Source organism: Dreissena polymorpha, chromosome 3 (genome assembly GCF_020536995.1).
Source record: "Dreissena polymorpha isolate Duluth1 chromosome 3, UMN_Dpol_1.0, whole genome shotgun sequence".
NCBI lineage: Eukaryota > Metazoa > Mollusca > Bivalvia > Myida > Dreissenidae > Dreissena > Dreissena polymorpha.
The window spans coordinates 109828595-109852389 of NC_068357.1; the positions used below are offsets into that span (position 1 = coordinate 109828595).

Genomic DNA, 23795 nt, shown 5'->3' on the forward strand with positions numbered 1-23795 from the left:
CCATGTAGAGCAATTTCCAGAACTGTATTCATTGATCAGGTTTCTCGGACATTTTGCACATGTACCTCTATAGTGAATGTAGTAGTGAACATAATGCTTGCTAGAAGGTCACAGCTGTTTTTTGCCACTATGAAGTATTAATTTGTTTATAACACACTTTAAAACACGCAAATGTCAAGCTGGTCATTTAGCGCACTCAATAATAGTGATACTTGTTAACATTACGAAATTATGTTTTGAAAAGAGATTAAGTCCTTTCAGAAAACTATTAGAAGATTATTGCTTGAAAACATATTTTGCTTTTGAATTAAAATGTAAGTTCATACCGTGATCATACAAAATGATCAATCAGTCAGCGTTGATTTACAAAATATGATTTTGTTCATGAAATGAAACAAAATTTACCAAATGATTAAATCCAATTCAATCGGCACACAAGACTAAAGAGACAGTCTTATATAGTAAATTCCATCAACTTCTATTTAATACTTGCATGCATGTTTTCTCCAAATTGTTTCTTATCTTCAGTTCTGTTCCTATATTGCCTTTCAGAAAACAATGTAGATAAGACTGACTACTGTAATCCTAAAATGTACGCATGCATGCCTATTAGACTGTTCAATACCAGATAATGATTATTAAGCTGTACATTGTTTAAGTTTGTTAATTATTTATAATGACCCCTCTTTGACTTCTGGCATTTGCTAACCTGTATTTTGTTTACATAATTTATAAGTACTTCTGTAATCAGTGTATCTATTAAACTTTAATGGTTGCTTGAAGCTGTAATGATGGCAGTATAAACATTTTAGTACAGTATGTACTTGATGAAATTAGTCATTTAGCATTCCAATTAGATTAAACTATATAATTTAACACAATACATACTTAAGTATTTATGGCAAGAGATCACATGTACCAGAAAGAAAACTGACTGCTGAAAGACAGAATGTGATCTGATCAATATTGCTAATCAATAATGTACTCATTAATATGTAACAGTTGGTAATTTGGAAACATATTCAAACTCTGTTGAAAATGAAGTTTTTAAAGATTGCAATATTGAATTTTTTGCTTTATGTGTAAACTTTATTGTACATTGAATGAGACTTCCTATTTGAATCACTTATTGATACATACATAAACAATATGAATTGCCAACATTTTCAGTGCAAAACAACTTCATAACTGATTGCTTAACTTTAGAGCAGCAAACATTCAAAACTGGTTGTTAAACCAAACTGGTTGTTAAACCATTTTAATAAGACAATAGTTCATGAAAGTGTGAAAGCATTGAATCATGACAATAATAAAATGTGCAAAAAACACAGAATATAATCATTAATATTCAGTTATGATTGATAAGAAATACATGTATGTACATTTAAAGTGCTTAGAATTATACCACTATGTAAACCTTACTCTTTTTGTCAAGCGAATAAACATGCAAAAATTTCATGATACAAAAAGGTTTCAAGGCATCAAAGCCCACACAAAAATTACCAACATTCGAAAATCACAATTTAAATTCAATGTCTCGAAAATTTTAATTCCAAGGTCCCACAAGCCCTTGTCCTTCAAAACCAGCACCACCCACATGTTCCACTGTCCACCACTTTTTCTCTCCACATTCTACACACAACAGCCATATCAAGCTGATAGGATTTCACATATCCGAAAACTATAATTTAGTATTTCCCCCTGCAGCCCAGTTGCTCCTATCTCTGGTTTACAGCTGATAGGAGAGCTAGCACGCTCACTACTGTCTCTCTCTTTCCAGAGACTATACCTGCTTTTCCTTGCAGAGGTACTAGATTCCATGCTATTTTAAGTTCTGAACCAATTTTGATGAAGCAAAACAGTTGGTTATCTTAAAAGTAATAAGCTCGGAAAAAATAGTACATTATTCTTCTATTAATTTATAAACATTTATACAAATAATTAAACTGCCTCACAATTTTTGTTGATGAAAAGTCTCTCAAAATAGGTCGAGTAATTTAAAGTAATTGTTTTATGCTTACTAAAACATATGTTTCTGGCATTTTATCAGCCGCAATCGACCCAACTTGCAAGTTTTTTTCACCGATAATAATTATGTTACGTTTTTTACTAGAAAAATTAATGAATTATCCGTATATCATTATTTCTTTTGCCATAGAAGTGTATACATTTCAGATATAAGCCAAAAATACTTTTCACTAAAACTAGCACGGACTCAAAAACTGTTCCCATTGAGAAAAGTTGTTCGGACTTTAATGTTTCCTCATAGCCTTTCTCAATGTAGGATTCCCCACTGGTTACCACTCTCCATAAACCAGTTTGAAATGTAATTGTTTTCTCACTCTCAATGGTTCATTTCCAGGTTTTGTTTTTTGTCTGCTAATTATAGATATTTTAAATGGCTGTTGCTATATATGAGATATAATGCGTTGATGCACTTTTTTCACTGATGCTTATTTGTGTGTTTATTAAAGGTTTATTTATAGCTTTCATGGATAAATGGGTAAATCTTTCAGTAAAGAAAAAATGAGAAATGCATTGGGTTCCTGAGATCAATTGTGATAAGCCTTGTTGGCTTTCAATTATAACTTGTATCTTGTGTAATTTACATTATGCTTCTCAAAAAGCATAGAAGAACTTTTTTTTCAACAAATACATATTCATAATTATATACACAGTTGAAATAGACCTTAATGTTCCTTGTTCAACACATATCGCATATCACGATGTAATATTCATATCAGTGTATTATCTCTATCATCTTATCGCTATGAATAACTGTTTAAACGTACATTTGTTTTCAATCATTTACAACCATAAGTAAAACTCTTCGCTGTACACATATACATATATACACAATACAACAAATTAGTGACCTAATCATTTATAAGAACAATAAAACACATTCAGTTTTTAAATGGTGATGCATTGTGATAGATTTCAATTTTTATATTTACCTAAACTTAAAGTTTTACCCAGAAAGAATGCAAGGACTTCAATATAGTAACCAATTACAAACACTGCGCCATTAACTCTTTCAGTGCTGGAACCGAATTTTGAGGGCCTTTACAAACTGTTTGGATCCAGATGAGACGCCACAGAACATGGTGTCTCATCAGGATCCAAATTGTTTGCTAATCTGATAGTATTCTTTGAAAATAAAATCGAAGAAAATGCTAATTTTAAAAATTTAGCAGACGAAATTTTAGCAGACGACAAATTTCCCAGCATGCAAAGGGTTAAAATAGCTAGCAACTAGAAATGTTCTCACAGAACATAAATGCCCGCACAGATGATAGTCACTTTCAAGGTGGGACACCGTGCATACCTTTACCATCAAAGCTGATGTCAAACTAAACAATTTTCTGAAACAATTTCAAATCCACCCAGCAAAAAATCAAATCAGAATAGTATTCAATATACTGAATTAACCTATATTTAACATTAAGTTAAACTTTACTTTAATTGTTGACAAACTTTGGTCCCTGAATGACAAACTAATGAAATTGCATTATGAAATTAAAGGTAGACATGAATTCTTTTCCTTGTTTCATGTCCACTAAGTTACATTTCCTTTGCGAATCTTAATGATTATTATATGTTGAGTACTAGCCCAAATCATTACGCTTTCATACATAACAGGCTGACTATATAAATTACCAATTTCTAGTAGCTTGAATAATATTTCACCAGCCCCTGGCAGTGAGGCATTTAGTTAACATAAAGAATGCAAAACAATAAAAGTATTTGTCTTGAGAAAGATCAAAATGGCAAGCCTGTGCATAAGATGCAAAGTAACACATAGTAATATATATGAGTTGAGTTATGCAAAAATGGGTCTTATGCCATAAGCGGCCATTGTAGCTCTAGACAAGCTTGCGAACTCGCGCAGTCTGGTCAGGTGCTACCCTATTCACTATTAAGTCACCAAAGAGTAGTACTATTTTTAGGGGACAGGATAGCTCCTCACCAAAATGCGCGAATGTGCAGGCTGGTCTGAAGCTTTGTCTGCAGCATATGGCATTAGACCCATTTTCGCATGATACAGCTCATATGACTTCATTATTTGATAGAAACAACTGAAAACATCAAGACAAGCAATTACGTTCGTCAATCATAACTAGTTTACCAAACAGAACATCTTTACTGGAGGAAACAGCTTAAAGATTATCTTTGTTAAATATTATACTCTGACTATAATTTCTATTGCTTCAAACAGACAATACTTCCAGCTCTAGTCTAAAGATGATATTTCTAAGCAGCAACTGGTTTGGAATCTGCTTATAGCTCTTTCTTTGGGACCACTAGTTAATGATATAAACAGTTTTTTGAAGGTTGCTGCAAATGAACTACTCACCGACCATTTAGAAATTAATTACTGGCACCTTTGTTCCCACTTTCTTGGATGATTTCCACATGTACCTGGCTCTTCACTGACTCACAAAACAGCAAGAGATTTGAAGTGGGATGAAGGCTTTCAACAATAATTATAGCTCTAATATTTTAATGGTATATTCAGATGCTACTTTCTAGTAGAACAAAGTTCATAGTAGGCTCCGGCTCTCATTCAGGTCTTATTGTGTATATGGTATCTCAAAGACTTAGGTTTCCAGTCTTAATTATTACAAACAGATGTTTTAAACAAATTTTTTAGAATCTTTGGCGTTGCTTGCTCGCCACATAGCAACATTTTTCTTAAGTTGCAGTTGTTATCAGTAATTTCTGACACAGCTTCAACAAAAGTAAATTTCAGAAACAGTTTGCATACATAAAAATATAATGTCCATATTTCTGAGGACATCATCATTAAAACAATGAGAACAAAATTGTACTTTACATCAATGCCTCCACATCATTATTTTTGTAAACAATGGCCTTAGTGGTGAAATAAAGAAACCGCATTGGCATATTAACCTAGCGTCTTAAAGACCTTAGGGCCTCATCATCAAATCAACGAAAGCAACCATCTTACCGAACACCTCAGACTCTGCGAGGGGTGCCAGGGGAGCAAACTCCTCGAAGCATTCCTCAAACACCTCCTCAGTGTCCCCTTGAGGCAGACTGTCCCCTAAACTGGACCCTTCCCGCGCCCTTTGACCCTCCACCAGCTCCATGGCCAAGTGGAGCACAGACACAGTCACGTGCATCGCGCACACAAACGCAAACAAGTCATACAGGTTGTTCCAGAGCCAACACACCAGGGAGGATATCATAGTCCACAGCAATCCCATGTTTAACACTGGATCCAAAACATTTTTGAGATTCTGGTTGCAAAATGAAACTACAATCTGCAGCCATTTAGTGCAAATGAAAGCTAAGTCCACCACTAGAAAGTCTGGAAGAAGCTACACGTACTGCATTCACAAAATGCATGATATATGTAATAATTTATAGTGAACAGGAATAATCAGCTGCATTTTCATATATAACAATTCATAGTAAAATACACCATTTAGTTCAACTTTTGATAACAATGTCAAATTTGTATATGAAAACGTTACTCAACACAACTATTAAGTTTATCTAGGTATCGAATTCACATCAAACTATCTACATTCATAAACAGCATCAGGTGTTCTGTATTCATGCATGAGCTGTTTAATGCATTTCTTCACACTTAAATGTTAATAGTAGCACAGTATTAAATATTGCATTTTATTACCAAATAACACTGTAGTAGAATTACTAGGATAATCCATCAGTCTCGCAAAGTCGCAAAGTCGATTAAATTGACCAAAAAAGTCACATTGTTCAATCAAAAGTATGACTAAATACATTAAGCCATTCCAATCAGATTATCATTCTTTATAGTATGCACTTTTCTAGTTCAAATTATCCAAATGTGGGTTGGGAATTCTTTAAGCACACCATAACCTTAAGTAGTTGTAATTAAGTGTTCATTAAATTATTATCCTCAAAAGTAGATAACATCTCACATAAAGACTACAATGACCATGCCAGATCGAACATCAATTTATTCTATAATCGAGATCTAATCATAGGTGATCATCAAGCTATGGAGCGCACAGGTTAAACAATAGTGGCACAATTTTTTCAAATGGCCTCTAAATGGCATGGGTTGAAACTATTATACCTCATAGCCACTGCACATTGAGGGTCCAAACTGCCCTATCTCAAGTAAAAATGTTGACTAGTTACAGCAGTTTTACACACAAACCTAAATGTAATGGTCTAATGCTTAATACTATAAGTGGACAACATGCTTGTGAGGGTTCCAAATTTAATAAGTAAACTTCTCAAACTTAAGTAAAGAGATTGAAAGGCATTATGAACAAATGTTAGGACACAAGGTGTTCTTTATATAAACCTAATGAAATAAGATTATAGCTGTTTTTCACATGATAATAGTAATAATAATAAAAGCAAACAAATGTGACTGTTTATCTCAGAATTCCACAAACAGTAACAGTTGATCTATTGAATTGATTTCCAATAACAACAATCCAGAAACTGAATAAAAATCATTGATTCCATAGTTTTCTATTTCAAAAACTCGATCATAGCAAACAAAACGGTGAATTGAATGCTAACAGCCACACAATGCACATGATATGAACACTATAAATTGTCTGCAATGAATTAGTTTGCCAAAAAGCAAATATATTTAATTTTGAAGAAATTTAAACTTCATTTTAATTACTAGCTACACAACCTGATGCAAACGTCTAAACAAAACACACATACAACTCACAATGCACATAATTTAGCCAAAAATCCATTACAGAAATACTTTTTGCAATTCTTGAGTAAAACAAGAGCACCACATAATGGGTGCCAACGCTCGGCTGGGGGTGCAGTTTTGAATAAATGAAAGCTTGTCAGAATTTTTTTATTTTTTTTAGAGGTCACAGTGACCTTGACCTTTGACCTAGTGACCCCAAAATTTTATTTTAGAGCCAATGTAAAGGTTTTAGCACGACACCGGCAGGCGGCTGACGGCAGACCACGAGCTGGCTATGACAATACCTTGGGTTTTCTCCGAAAACAGCCGAGCTAAAAAATCAACTCAAAACTATCCAAAAGAAATGCAGACCAAAATAAAACATGGACCACATATTGGGGAAATTGGTTCAACTCTAGGACCATAAAAACATAGGTATGCATTAAAGTACAAAGGATATCACTGCTGAATTCAAAATATTACTAAACCACGTGGGCAAAATGTTTGGACACTTGTAGTGATGTACACAATTAAAAAAACATCACTTCATTAAAAACCTCAGTTCACTGACATCTAGTCTTTTTCTAAACTTCCAAACCCATTGATACAGAACTTAAACAGAACAACAACTATAATAAATAGAAAGACATGATAAAACCAACCAACCAAATCTAAATAAAAAGGAAAACAAAATCAGGGAATACAAACAATTTTGGTGGAAAGAATTTAGACTGAACAGGAAAATGGCCAGAACTATTCAATTAACAACATGTGGGGGGGAAATATAAACAACATAAAAATGATCCTACATAAGGATTAGCTCTGCTGTAAAAACAACAACTTTGAGTAGCAAACAGCATAACACCTAGACAGACTGCGATTTATTCGCAGGCCTTTCTGGTTTTATGCTGTTTGCACATAGCCATTTTCACTTTGCTTCGAAGTGGGAAAGGGTTAAAAGACTTAAAATATTTTGAAGATTTTTTGTTTGTTTCAAATGTTACCATTCTATACTATTCTGTGCTGCTATAAAGGCAACAGTCAGAGCTAGCCCCTGTTAGTATAGCAATACTTACTGCGACCACGTCCGCGAATGCTGGACTTGGCTTCTGAAGCTTTGTTAGTAAACAGAGAAGCAGTTTTAGTCTTGTGAGCTTTGTGCAATGTGCGGGGGGAGGGAGCAGAGTGGGGTCGAACGACAGGTTTAACAATTCGGGGACCACTTCCACCACCAACGCCTGCGAGCATTTTATGACCTTCACCATCACCACTGCTAGAGCTGTCGACCCCAAGGTCAACTAGCTGGACTAGTCTTTTTTGGCCCGTTTCTGAGCCAGGCATGTCTGCATCTACAGCTGTATTATGGGCGTTTGTCCGTACAGAAGAAAGCAGCATTAAGAGAAAGCGGAGACTACATTGCACCATTAGCCCCTGACTTAGACGCAACATGCATCTCTCATCAATACAATGCAGAGGGTGCAAAACTAGTGTATTTTATTACCCCTTAACCATATACGTATTTTGACATGTTTGTAGTCTCTTAGAAAGTTATATTTAATTAAAGACCTTTCTTACTAGATTCAAGTGTTACAGGCTTCATTTCCAATCCTTAGATACTAATCAGCAGCAAACAGCATAAAACCTGAACAGACTGTGAGTTACTCGCAGGCTGTTCTGGTTTTATGCTGTTTGCACATAGCACTTTTCACTTTGCCACTGAGTTGGAATTGTTTAACATAAATGTATAGGATATCACATGGTTCATAAGAACCTCCCAAATCGCATTTGAGAACTTTCCAGTGACTTTTCCTCTTTTTCAAAGACTTTCCTAAATCTTTCAACGGCCAGTAAAATCAATGATTCTTAAATAAAATATGTTAAAAAGGCATTAATTGTTCTGACAATCATTCACGCAAACATCATCAAACTTTATTTGTGATTGATAAATCAATATACCGTAAAAATGCAGTCATAAGTCGAGATTTTTTCCCTAAAAAATTTGATTAAATTTACAGTCTCGACTAATGAGGTCGTCCATGAAAAATAATGATGACATTCTACTAGATCGATCCCCGCGGAAATGGTTAAAGTTGTTGTTGTTGTTGTATAGAAAACTTGTTGAAATACGATACACAAAATTTCTTCTTTTAACTGATACTTACCAATTAATATAACCACAGTTTGCCGCAACATTTCCCTCTTTTTTATTTTCATAATTTAATCCACAGTTTTCATGTAAGCAGGTGTTTTTTTTACAACTGAACGTGTAGAAAAAAGATCGAGTCATTTTTAAAGCAGAGCGAGAATTGGCAACCTGTGTGAATTGACAGTTTGACGTGATAAAAGGAAAGCCGCTTCCTGTCAAGAAGCCATAAAGCATCACCCTTCTCGCCGATAAAATAAAATTTCTTTAATTTGTGAAGCGACATGTTTAACCAATCGCGAGTTTGTTATTCACTGGCAATCGTCCAATTATGTTTAAGCACGTGCATTGCTCCGCCTTTGAAACTGTTATGTAGACCAAAGGTGGAGTTAGCGGTCTATTGGTTATGTCAATCATTGTCATAAAAACGTGTTTACCGAGGAAGTAAGCAATTGTTTTGATAGTCAGATTAAAAGTACAAAGATTTGAATACAGTGATCACAGTGTGTCATCGGATTATAAGTTTGTGGATTATTACTAGTGTGGACAATTTAGTGCAAACTTTATAATAATAATTTATTAATTTGACCAACACATTTGATTTGTGAAAATGCCTCGAAAACGCCAATGCCATGCGTATGACAATATGTTTAAATACGCGTTATAGAATTTGCATAGCAATCAATTAATAACAGTGCTGCTGAACGCGAGTTTGGTGTTTCGTATTTCGTTGATGTGTAAATTACGATGTACATGTATATAAGTTCTGGTTTCCTATGTTTGTTTTGTTTTGTTTTTATGTGGTTCATTATGATTTGCTTGTCTATATTTTCATATATAATTTTCGATTTCCTAAATATATATTGATTCGTATTGATTATATTAAACAAAGTACATAATACATGTGTACGCTATGTCTACGCCCCACAGTGCTATATTGACGTCATGGTCTATGTATAGAATAAAAACTTCCCGTACATTTAAAATTGCGTCTGTTTATGAAATTCTTGCACAGATAATTTCTGACTCGACTTATGACTTGGACATATTCAAAATCTCCGATTTTTGTATCATTTTTAACCCCCCCCCCCCCCGACTTATGAGCGGGTAGACTTATGACTGCATTTTTACGGTACTTGAGTTTACATGGATTCAACAATTGTTCAGTCTGGTCATATAGACACATACTTAAAGCATCTTTTAATATAACATTTACTTCTGCATAATATAGACATTCTATTCCAAATAACCATGCATTATAATCTACCAACAATCGTGGTTCTTGAACTAAAAAAAGCTTGATACTCCTGCATTTCAATAACAATTTGCTGTGTTGCTGTTTTTTTTTCTTACAAGAATTCTTTAGAAAGCATGCATGACACTTTGTTTACAGCAAAATATTGGGCAATAACAGACAAAACGAGTTAGGAAACCTGCTCATACAATAGGTCTGGCAGAGCACCCATAGATCAGGTGTCAGTAAGCTATGTCAAGAAGGTCTTATCTTCATGGCAAAAATGTAAAAGCTATCTGAGACAGAAAACAAAGAAGAATGAGGCAGTAAAGTAACAACCCTACAGTAAATTATCATGGCAAGTTTCGATGATGCGTTTTACAACTTTACAAATCCAGAATACAGCCAGTTATGCTAAGGAATAATGCATGACACCAGATCTATGCATGTCGAAGGAACAAAGGGATATAATTCTGTAGAGCCAGAACAAGGTATAATATTGGCTTTACTCCCTTTACCAGAAAATACAAGGGATTAGGGGTAAATCAAGTAATATTCACCATTAGTAGCTAAAACACGAAAACTGTTGTTAGTTTTATGCTTGGGTATCTGTTTAAATAAAAGTTTTAATGTAATCGCCATAGTTATTGATAACAGTACTAACGCCTATAAAATGGTACTAACGTTACTAGTTGCTGTTAGTTTTTTGTAATAAAATATTTATTGATTTTTTACTAAACATTTTTAGTACAAGGTGTTGGCAACTGGTCTTACCATGTAAATCAGTACCATTATATAAGGTTATCAACATTCAAGAGTTTCACAGTTACAAATAGAGAATGATTTTTTTATAAATATGACTTCAACAAAAAGTACACATACAATTTGTGGGCGGCAGAAGTGCACTTTTACGCTGTTGTTGATTGGCACCAGCTTTCTGTAGCCGACACTCAAGTTCCTGGGATGTCACCTAAACAGGAAGAATATCCAGGATCAAGTTTGGTTAAATGTATAACATAACTTGAAACAAATATTTGATTCTTCCGAAATGGATGATTAAACATGGGCTAACAGAGTGCTGCTATTATGTTGTTCATGAATTCTGTTTACATCATTTTGTGCAAGATTACCTGCTTAGGCCAAAAAAAAAAATAGTCTTGGTTCAGGGAACCCGACCGACCCTATTTTTTGCCCCCGACCCTAACGATTTTTTGGTCCATGGAAAAAAATCTGATGGCGAAAATGCTAAAATCTCGTAAAATTTCATTGAAAACAGCCACCATTTAGACCTGGATTGGTTTTCTATATTTTTCTCTTTGTTTCAATGAAAGTGTTCGCAATTTGAACAGTGAACAAAAACCGGTCTGCACCTGTATACGAGACATTGCTTGACCTTATTGTTATTGAAGTGCGCATGCTAGCTGGCCAATCAACATTGAGCTCGCTTACACATGAAATAACGTTGTTGAATGAAATGTAAAAATGGGTGGAGCTATGGAGTAATATTCGGTAATTCATGCGCAGACACTGTGCACTTTGAATACACAGTTAAAATTGTCGTCTGCAAACAAAATAGCGGCCGGTCGCAAATGTCGTATTATTAAAGATTAAAAATGAAAAGAAGCGTGACAATAATTTAATTATTTCCAAGCTGTCTATTGATCTGAATTTAAAAGTGATAATTAAATAATTAGGTCTATGTCGATGATGTTACAACTTTCTGTCAATTTCCGATCAAATGAAAAGATGATAATTAATTAATTTGTTTGTTTTACTCGCACACTATGCTAACTGACAGCAGCGTATTTTAATCAAATGAAAATGTGAAAAACACGCGCGGTTTAATTGTAATTAAAGTTTCGTATTTTTAACACATAGGAAGAGTCATTCATCTAGTCTACTATAAAAATGGAATTAACCACTTTGTCTCTACAGTCGCTAACATGGCGTCTTTAACCTTAAAGCGTCGTTGGACGAAAAAGAGTCATAAAAAAAAAAAATTAAAACACAAAACACTAGAGCATTCCAAGAGTCATGGAAACTTGACAACAATTGGCTTCGCTTTGATAATGAATCAAAATCAATGTACTGTGACGCCCTTAGCCTGTACAAACCAATAGCAACATTCAAATTTATGTACACTGCTCACTTCCTGTGCGATGCGCTCAAACCCATTGCCATTTTATAAAAAAATGTACCAGAAGAAAGACTTGTGCTATTCTGAGGTTACCCTCCTTTTGACAGCCACTATTCAGACTCTTGAGCACCTGTCGGAGACTAGGTCAGGTCTCATGATGAAAAAAATTCTGAAGGTCACACCCCAAACACCAGAGACTGATAAAGATGGCTTGTTCACTTTTGAATATGAAGGTCACACTATTACAGACAGACAAACAAAAAATGGTTGGCTCAAAGAAATTTTGGGCCAGCGCTAGCCCTGAAGAAGTGCATAAAGAGCTAGGAATATTGAATAATATACAACGACTAAATACCACATGTGCAATGTTAATCATTTGGTCAGTGTTTAAACAATCATGGGTGCATTAACTGACCCTTTTTCACCCTGAAATCAGTCGACTGGTAAAAAAAAAAGAAAAAAAAAAAAAAAAAAAGAAAAACCTACCTACCCTCCTACATTTTTCTGGCCATGTTCCCTGAACCAAGACTATTTTTTTATTTGGCCTTATCAATGTAATGTCCCATTGCCAACTGCCATTGATATAATTAGTTGTGTCCACAAAGCTGCTGGTGAGGGTATGCCAACATTTTAAGCAGGTTCCATAAGTGGTGAACATTTCAAACAAAATCATGAAACTTATTAAATTCTGCGATTCTGTACTATTAACTGTTTAAACAAAACAAACACACTAAAATGTCATAAAATAAGATGGCTTAAAAAATCCTCTTGAAATAAAATGCTGATGGAAAAATGAACCATATTTGCCAAATAAAAACAACAAAATATTTTAGTTCATTTAACTTTGGGTGTGTCAAATCCAGCAAAAAACTGATCAATTGGTAGTGCCAAGAGCTTTCTCAAAAGGCGTATTGCAAGAGCCTGCATAATTATACCATTCTTTTACAACATCATTAACAGACTTTGCACTCAGCCTCAAATTTAAACTAGCTCATCTGTAACTGTATTAAGGCATTTCAAAGATGTCACCAATGCTATGACTTAGTCTACTTACGTGACTGCCCCCCTCAGAGATGTCACTGACTGCGCTAGAACTGTCACGTCGGTCCTGTAAGGACTGAGCTCTCTGGATTCCAGGCAACTCTAAAACATCAATCCAACTTGATGGAGATGTCAACCTCACGATACATATCAGTTACTTTTTACATTTTTTTCACTTCTGCTTACATGGGTAAATAAACTCATAACACCACATAAACTTTAAAACTATAACACTTGTAATGAAAAAACTTTTTTTTAAAATAATTAATGGTCATGCCCCACCATAAAATGTAGCAAACACATAATTTATAATTTACAATGCAAAGGCTGTGCTCAATTCCGTACCTTTATTTTTTTTAAAGTGCAAATTAAAATTCCATATCGCAAACAAATCACTTAAATAAGGTATAAAGATACTGAAGCTTATGTCCTTTCAACTTAAACAGTCATTAAAGATGACTAATTCCCTGTACCAAAATTGGCTCAAGCAGGTGCAAAAGTAGAGTATTACACTGTAACTCCAATATAACGCGGATGACGGGGTCCAAGCCACGCAACAGCGTTATAAACGGATCCGCGTTATAAGTTTTGAGCTCATTTATTGCAGGGGGCTATAAAAACAGGTATAGTATAGCCTATAATATAGGTCCTGTGTATTACCATGCTGTGTTTAATCCGAAAATACATGCAAATAAACCGAATCGTATCGATAACATTATACATACCGCTTTTCTAATGTGCACATTAATCCGATAATCCAATAAAGTTACAACATCACTTAAAAAAAAATCTTGAACATTTATGACGATAAATATGTTTACGAATTTCGTAAACACAACTATAAGCATACGCCATTTTTCAGAAGTGTAAAGAGAAGAGTGCATTATGGGGCAGAGCTTTCATTGGACAAGCGAATTTGAATTTAGATTGAATGCAATACGATACATGTACAAATTGTGTCATACACTGTCATGCAAAAAACGTGCTTTTCGGGGACTTTCTGATACAGGGCAAAGATGAAAGTGAATCTCTGTTAACAATAACACTGCGATAGCATGTAAATAAATCGTCTGGATTATTTAATTAATTTCTCGTACACAAACTGAATTAAGTGCCTAAATACTAGAATGATAATAAATGACAGTATATTTCAAAGCCGCTCCTTTAATAGAGTCAAACTGCAATCATATAAAAGTAAGAATGTTTTTATCGTTTTGAATAACTTTAATTTTATCATTATACCGCTTGCACTTACCTTATTGAAATTAGCGTACCGAACCGCTCTGACAGGGAATACATGTAACAAACACCGACTCGCAAGTTTTCACACCTTTATTGACATTACACAACAGATTAACACCAATTAGCTGTCGGGTGGCGTTTAACCGCTAATCGATTAAAATCAGTTAAACGGACGGATAAAGCAATCAAGCTGTGATCGCCGCCTTCTGTGAATTTTCTGAAAATACATGAAGTTGCATATCATGGATTTGAATCAGAAATGGAAGGTTGGAGAAAAAATGGGATCCAAGCACCCCCAGCGTTATATTGGACACAGCGTTATAACGGACCGCACTATATTGGAGTTACAGTGTACTACAATTTTTTAATTTCCCTTGTAAGAACATCATCAGTAAATACTTCACACAGGGGCTTCAGGAAAAGCACCCTGTTCTAAGGCATACGTTTCACAGTGGCTGCAGTGAACGCCTCATCTTCTGTGGTGCTCATGTCAGTGCAGCTGCCCTGACGTGAACTCAACATGGACTGCGGTGTAACCGCACGACTGCCCGCTCTACTACTTCCCCGCCCATCAAGGGAGTCTGCAAGGTCAATATGGGCGGCCTTGTCCTTCACATCTGGCCTTTTGACAGAGTCACCTTTAAATATATAGACAAATTGTTTTTAAACTAGCATTAAATTATACTTTTTGCAGCAACTGGAAGATTCATATTAATATTTTCAAGCATGTGATAGTCATTATGACTTTCGTATTATAAAATACTATTTAATTCTAGCTCCCTTCAAAGCCTATCAATGATACACAGCTTGGACACTAAAACATGATCAAAAGAAGGAGGAAGACTCTTGCAATACTATAGTAACACATTATTTTTAATTATTTATGTTTTAAAATATATTACATTGATAGAGAAGGAATTCATAAGTACCTGACAAGTTACGGACACGCTCATTTTGGAGTGACAAACGCTTGCTCAGCCGGCGCTCCTTACGTGTGATGTCACCTTCTTCCTTGGACAGTGGCTTCTTAAATTCTTCTTTGTTGCTTGTAGACTCACTGCCTGGTTTATTAGTCAATGAATCAGTCTTTGCAAGCAGTGGTTTACGTTTCGGCGAGTCCGGAACTAATCCACTGGGAGATTGATTCTTGGAGCTGCGAGGGGACTCCGACTTTTTGTTATTGGTTCTGTTAGGGGATTCATCTTTCCTGGCTTTGGGCACAGGAGGTGGAGCTGTGTACTTTAATTTGCTCTGGACCTTGCTATAATCAGGAATCATTGATGAAATCCTTAGTTTTGGTTTTGGGACTTCCTCCTTCTTTTGCGGTGGGGGAGGTGGAGGCACTTCAAGCAGAGCTTTCAGTTTACTTTTAACTTCTGCCTTAGGTTTCTTCTCGTCCGTTTCTTTTTGGTTTTCAATTTTATTCATAATAGCATCCCATTTACTTTTTGGAGGTGTGCGCTTGATCAACTTCTTCACTTCCTTTTCAACAGCCTCTGGTGATTCCTTCTTTTCAACCTCACTCTTCTTTTCATCCACATTGCTTTTAACAGCATATTTACTAGTGACTTTAGATAAGTCAATCTTGGTCTTTAATGTATTCTTCTTATTTTTCATTTCCTCTGTGTTGTTCTTATCCTCCTTTATTTTCACAGGCAATGGTGTCTTTAAATACTCAGCCAGCGCAGAGACAACATTTGTGGTGTTGGGTTTCTTAAAGTCTTTAACAACATTAAACCTTTTCTTCTTTGGCGTTTTCTGCTTGTTAGGCTTAGTTTCTGAAGAGTTCTCAGTATTTTCAACTTTATTGGAAGTGTCCTTGTCTTGTATAACAATTGTCACGATATCCAGACTGTTACTGGTGTCACCTCCAGGGCCGACACTTGGCTTTATGTTTTCTTCATTAAAGGTAAAAGTACCATCAAGATTGCTGTTACGTCCACTGGACTTATTGTCGTCTGCATCTATTTCCGAAAGTGGTTCAGCAGTGTCAGCAGTAAATGTTTCATTGTCGGATGTGCTTTCCAGAGTAACAGTAGTATTGAAGCCCTAAAATTAGACAATGATTCTGCATTTGAATTGCATGACTTTTTTGTTGCATTTACTGACTAATTATTTAAATATAATGAAGTAATTATTTTTAAGGATCAAACCTTCCTGTAAAATATATATATATATAAGTATTCCATAATATTTCCAGAAACGATTATTCACACAATGTTTACTAACAAGTGGTATACACAACTGCCAAACGGTCATGTTCCAAATGTGATAGTCTCATGTAATTAGCTCTCAGCTTGGTACCATTGCTTGGAATGTTTACAGGAAGCAAGATTGTCAAGAACTACTATGCTTGATTGCTGCAAGCACCAAAAGTGTATATCAAACCCAATACTTTGTATAAAACATATACAAGGTGACAACATATCAAATAGTTCTATAAAATATCTAGCTCCATACAAATATTTTACAACAAGGTTAACACCATGCAGATACAATTTATGCTCAATTTGTCAAACAAAATGGGGAAAAAACTACTTTAAAATATCAATAAACTACATTTGCAAGTTCCATCACCTATCAGCTTAAACAAATGCTTATCAATGAATACTTATACCACTTTTAAAGCAACTTTCAAGGTTAATATCGCAACAAAAAAATACTGTAATGATTACCTTAGCATCTTCAATCTGAGTGACTTCATCTCCAGATTCCTCTTCAACATCTGTCGTGACCATGACCTTTGAACTTCCACCAAAGTCATTGTCCGTAGTTATGACCTCCGACCTACCAACCTCATATTCACCATCCGTATCTGCGGTGATGTGACCCTGGTCTGTGTCGGACTCTACTGGGGCAGTGAACAGGTTTTTGCCTCCAACACCTGCAAGAATCAATGGTCAAAATGACACTTCTATAATGAACCAGTACCATTTGGTCAGTGATTCTTTATATCAGAGCTCATCATGCTTTGCAGGGGCAGCCTTTACAGTTTAATACAGCAGATATTACAGCAAAGATCAAGTACAGTTGGTTCGGTTGGTATGGGTAATATAAGAATGCTAATTATTCAACCACCGTTAAAGTATAGTTATCCAGGTGCTAGCCTTAACTCTTTCAGTGCTGGAACCGAATTTTGAAGGCCTTTGCATACAGTTTGGATCCAGATGAGACGCCACAGAACGTGGCGTCTCATCAAGATCCAAACTCTTTGCTATTCTGATAGTATTCTTTGAAAAAAAATCGAAGAAAATTTTAATTTTAAAAATTCAGCAGACCAAATTTTAGCAGACGACAAATTTCCCAGCATGCAAAGGTGAAGCAGTAATCATCATTCAGAGGGACTGAGTGTGTGTGTTTCATAGTTTACTGACAGATCCTTCTCTGTCTTCACAATTGTAAGAAAAGGCCTCGTTATTCGCATCAATAGATGGCGGGGGGGGGGGGGGGGATAAAATATTGGGTGCAAAAAAACTACCCTTAGGCTAGATAATAACCAGAAATTCATGGTGATCTACATTGTATCTCAATTATGTGGTCAATCAACCACTCTGATTTCATTTTTACATTATATAGATTTGAAAGAGATGGCTTAAATGCTATGTACAAAGGTACACAATGACCAAACACTACCTTAAATTACATTGCCCACTCTTATATATCCTTTATTCCTACAGTTTCCCCCATTCCTGTTGATTCAGTCATAATTTCGAATTTTAAACTATATTGTTAATAAATTTTGAGTTAAATGTATTTAAGAAAATTTCATCACAAAAGTGGTGTTTTTTTTGCTTATTTAAACAATTAGAAAGTTACATTACGTTTCGGAAAGAAATCACCTATTAAAATATGCTAATGTTAATAAGTCCATTAGAAGATGTATAATATTTTTTTTTATGAGAAATTATTTCAAATATTAAGTGTTTTCTTATCCAATTTATGTCTGAATGTATTGCAAGGAAAGATAAACATATCAGGGTTGCTAGGCAGCATTCTCAAATCAGCCTGTTACTAGGGAAATATCCAATATGTACATTAAATGTATTTTGTTGTAAAGACAAAGTTCGAACTTAAATGCCCCACTTGCATTATAACAATAATCGTCCAGTACCAAAAGTCAGTATAGCCCTTAGAGGGTCTAAATATACAGGGAAATACGTCTCTACTAAGATAGCAAAAACATTTTGAATACAACTAGAAATGTATCCATAGGAAATCACAACCTGCTTTGTCTGAAACTGTACTTTTTTAGGAAAGAACTGAACCAAAATGAACCTATATAAGGAAGGTTTCACAAGTTCCGACACTGGTGAATTAAGTTTGTGTCAGAAAGACTTTTTGAGCTTCACACTATACAAGTTTTGTTTAAAGTTTTATTTTGCTTAAAACAAGGGCCATTACTCCAGTTGAGTAGACCATATTGTTACCAGTATATGGAGCTACTCAACTTTTGTTTAAAAAGTTTCAGCCCTTTAGTTTAAACTTATTTATTTTAGCTTGATTGCATCAAAAGCATCAGGCTTATAGAAACGCTCTCGAGTCCATTTCCTGGGCCTATAATCCAGTACTTGGCGTCTTTGGAGAAGATCTAGAGAACGCTCCCCGAGTGGGAATCAAACTCATGACCTCCTGATCGCTACGCTGACACCTTATCCATTACGCCACGGTGCACTATAGGTGTATTCAGCCCTTTAGCAGCAATACTTTTTGAGTAACACATGACATAAGATTTTTTTTTTCCATATAACAAATGAGACATAACTCCCATTATGCCAAAAACTTGTGAGCAAAATTATGGAGATTCACATGATGATATATGTTTGTAATATTTTAGACCTCTAGCAGCAATCATCCCTCTAGCATCAATTTTGGAGTTTTGAGTTACACAAAAAAACACAAAAACTGGGACACACAGGAAGGACCTAAAGACAGACAGCCTGACAAGGGCATATCCAAAGAGGTTGAATACAAAGGGAGCTCACCCTGAGTATGTGTAGACCCCTGGTTACGTACGCCTATCTGCCCTGGCAGGTGACACTCCTGCCACTCCTGTGGAGAGTTCAAGGTCAATGTGCCAAGCTCTGAGTCGGTGTCCGGAACATAGCCTGAAATAGGAGGACACACCGTTAGTCAGATGGGCTGATTAATCATTGAGGGAATTAGTCATGATAAGCAGGTCAATGAAATGATATTAGGAAAATTTGTGTTGACAGACATACAGTTTGTTTTTGTTTTTCTTGTATATACCATTTTTTCAACAGTTTTTCATTGATACCACCATATTCAATTAATCTTCTCACACATATTGCAGGTTAGCTCCTTAACCAGACCGGCCACATTAATACAACTGTAACAAACTAGACCTCTTCACAGCAGTAAAAAAAACACTTTCCCCTGCCATATGTACATATATGTAGCAAGTTGTAACAATTATGAAGAATTGGACGCTGGAGCACGGACGTTTGAACCCAAGGGGGATTATTTGAAAAAAACGTATCGATAAACAAGGGCTGTTTGTAAAACATGCATGCCCCCCATTGTGCTGTCAGTTGTAGTGGCAGCCATTGTGTGAATGCGTTTTTTGTCACTGAGACCTTGACCTTTGACCTGGTGACCTGAAAATCAATAGGGGTCATCTGCCAGTCATAATCAATGTACCTATGAAGTTTCATGATCTTAGGCCTAAATATTCTTGAGTTATCATCCGGAAACCATTTTACTATTTCCAGTCACTGTGACCTTGACCTTTGACCTAGTGACCTGAAAATCAATAGGGGTCATCTGCCAGTCATGATCAATGTACCTATGAAGTTTCATGATCCTAGGCCTAAGCGTTCTTGAGTTATCATCCGGAAACCATCTGGTGGACGGACCGACCGACTGACCGACCGACCCACATGTGCAATACAATATAACCCCTTTTCTTCCAAGGGGGGCATAAAAACTGAGTTTTACATTCCAACTAATAAACCTTTGGGCCTTGTGATCCAGAGAAAGAGAGTGTTCCTTTTGCTTAACAAGTCCATATAATAACGGGTGTTGACCCCAATAGTCATGATTTGATGAAACATATAATGTAGAGAGCAAAATTACAATGTGTAACATACCATAAATTATATAACTCTTCTGAACATTGAAAGTTCACAGATGTACCCAGTATATTTTTGTTAATAAAATCTATAGTGACTTAAATAATGTAAAAAAAAATCTCATTTAAAAAAAAATGGGGCATAACTACGGTCATTTTAACGTTGACAATCTTAGCAAGTTTGAATGATGTAACATGGAAAATTGTAGAACTTCTCCTGTGTCTACGGACAGACAGATAAACAGACAGACATAGACTTCTCCTGTGTCTACGGACAGACAGATAAACAGACAGACATTTTCAAGGTTGATTATGCAAAATGTGGAACAAATGCCAATATCCATCACTTTATTTATGCAGACGAAGCATCAAAAGAATGTTGTGCAATATGGTTGCAATTTCAAAATGAATCCCCAATAGGGCTATCTACAATCATTAAGGACCATCACATATTCATATTTCATATTTCCCCAAAAGGGCTATCTACAATCATTAAGGACCATCACATATTCATATTTCCTTCATGACCTGATGGCCCATCCCTCCCAGACCAGTCTGGACTAAACTCCATTATGTACAACAGCAATCATTATATTGATCTGCCTACCCAATATTACCATAGATGAATACATCATGCCCTAGCTGCAGGCAAATGATCTGCCCTCTGGAACGTTTTCCCAGTTTATTTCGACAAAAAATCATTGTTTACACTGTACTTGTATTTTGTGAGTTGTTTTTATTTCACAATTTCGGTTTTGGGCTCAGGGGAAAATTTATGTTTTTATGACTGAAATTGTGACAGTTAGATTTTTTTCTTTTCTTATTAAAATAAGTTTTTTAAACATAATATTTGCAAAGGTATATTGAACCTTATACCTGGATAGGGAGATTAATTGAATAACTGAATTGTACTTTTTACATTTAAAAAAAATGTTAACATTAAATTTGAAATGTGTGTCTGTCATTTAAGATAAATTTATTTTTTTGAGATTGAGAATTACGGCCTCAGATTTGACAAAAACTAACAACACTGTTATTCTATTGGATATTTAAGACACATTTTCATGTACTGATCATTCCTTATTTGCTAAAACACAATTGTCAAGCATGCCATTTCATCGGTATCAAAACGAATGCATTTTCTTCCAAAAACATTCTTTCTAAAAATATTTGTTCTAACAGCATCTAAATGGTAATAACTGACATAAAAAGGAAGAATATTGTGATTATCTCTCAAGAGCTTGAACAATAATAACTGAAGTATGTGATATTACTGGTCCAAGGTATCTTTGATTCATTTCCAATATTAATGCAAGCCACTCAGTTGCCTGTGTTTTGTCAGGTAATAAGGAATTACAAATTCATTTTCCAGTTTTCTCAACCAACCATGGCAACAACAGTAACAGTTGGTTGCAAGCACTTGGTTTTCCTCTACATCATACGTAAGAAATTTAGTATGGAAGCGTATATGGTACACACTTTGATATTGTGATGCTGTCAACATTCTATGATGGCATGATAATTGAAAAAGATGTTATGGCTTAAAAAAGAACTCATCGTGTCGACTAAAACTATGATGGCAAGTCATTTTCACAAGAGCATGACGCCAAAAATTATGTTGATTTGTCGACTTAGATCATGTCGATCAAATTTTTTTCGGGAAAAGCCGGAAACATTTACGTCGAGACTTTAACTTAATGTCGTTATGGCGAGTAAAATTAAGAGGGAAAAACACACAAAACTATTACGACAAGCCATGTTATTTCACAGTAAGTTGATATAAACTAATCCGGCATGACCATATTATTGGGGTGTACCATATCCTATGACGGCATGATATGAAAAAGGTATCATGGCGTACAAAATAACTCATCGTGTCGACTAAAACTATGATGGAAAGTCATTTTCACAAGAGCATTACGCCAAAAATTATGTTGATTTGTCGACTTAGATCATGTCCACCAAATATTTTTTCAGGAAAAGCCGGAAACATTTACATCGAGACTTTAACTTAATGTCGTTATAGCGAGTAAAATTAAGAGGGAAAAACATTCAAAACTATGACGACAAGCCATGTTATTTCACAGTAAGTTGATATAAACTTATCCGGCATGACCATATTATTGGGGTGTACCATATCATGCCGTCATAGGATATGTCGCCTCATATAAGCATTTATCTGATTTCCTATTTATTTGACACACTTAATCCAAATTCAAACTGGGCCTTAATATTGTCAACTTAAAGATGTTGACCAAGTTTCATGTGACCTCTAAAGATAAGGTTTTACAGAGATTAAACTTGGCGATCTAGTTTTTCGAACTTGGCCTAAACAATGTTTCAATAAATGTTCTGACCAAGTTTCAAAGAGGTTGATCCACAACAGAGGTCTTTAGAATGGTAACAAGGTTTTTCTTAAGTTTGACCTATTGACCCAGTTTAATACCTCGGATTGAAATAAAAATAGGTTTGTTTTAATTTTTAAAATGACAGCCTTAAAATTAATTGTCTATGGATTAGAAGATCAGTCAGGAAATGTGGCAACTTGTTTCAAGTATCTCTGCTTACATCAGCACTAAATCATCAGTTGGCACTACCCCAGAAACAGTAATGAATTTCTGGTAACTGTTCCCCTGTTATATGTTTCTATGTTTACTCCTTCTCAGATATTAGACGCGCTTATTTACTTGTGCCAATAGTACCTTTCCATTTTTATTTAAGGTATTTTAGGTATGCTTCTTTCTTTGATGTTCTTCTGGGTGGGTTTTTTCGTCAAAATATTTTTTTTACAAGTACCCACATGTCAGAAATTTCATTACAGGTAACCTTTTCCATACTTCCATAAAACAATGTACTTTTTTAAAAACATCAAGAGAAATTTATTTTTACACGTTCATACAGCTTCTTTTTGCTTTAGTTTAAGTAAAAATTCATGATTAAACAAAAGTTTTTGCAATATATGAATGGTAGTTTAGTGAGGTAAACAATTGATGCAACACAATAAAATAGGCGAAAGGACAATGGCATCATATGCTACAGATCACCATAATATTTGTGACTGCATGACATAAGCAGTGTTTTTTTTTCTCCATTTTTGGAATGGGGCCAGGGTCCTATATATGGACATGGAAAAATTGCAACACTTTGATGTATATTGGGAAATTGGTGGTGTGCGTTTTTTTTTGCTAACTAATTTATAGTTTACAAGAGCTGTCTCCATAGGATGAC

General features: G+C 35.2%; 1 protein-coding gene across 2 annotated transcripts in view; it reads right to left on the reverse strand.

Moving 5' to 3' along the window:
• LOC127870987 (restin homolog) overlaps positions 1-23795 on the reverse strand; it is a 96637-nt gene that overhangs the window by 46432 nt on the left and 26410 nt on the right. For both annotated transcript variants that reach the window (XM_052413598.1, XM_052413597.1), the window contains exons 4-10: positions 19462-19584; positions 17155-17363; positions 15409-16528; positions 14923-15117; positions 13251-13339; positions 10942-11029; positions 7759-7797 (exon numbers count right to left, since the gene is read on the reverse strand). In XM_052413598.1, the coding sequence (XP_052269558.1) occupies positions 7759-7797; positions 10942-11029; positions 13251-13339; positions 14923-15117; positions 15409-16528; positions 17155-17363; positions 19462-19584 (1863 nt within the window). The remainder of the gene's footprint in view (positions 1-7758; positions 7798-10941; positions 11030-13250; positions 13340-14922; positions 15118-15408; positions 16529-17154; positions 17364-19461; positions 19585-23795) is intronic.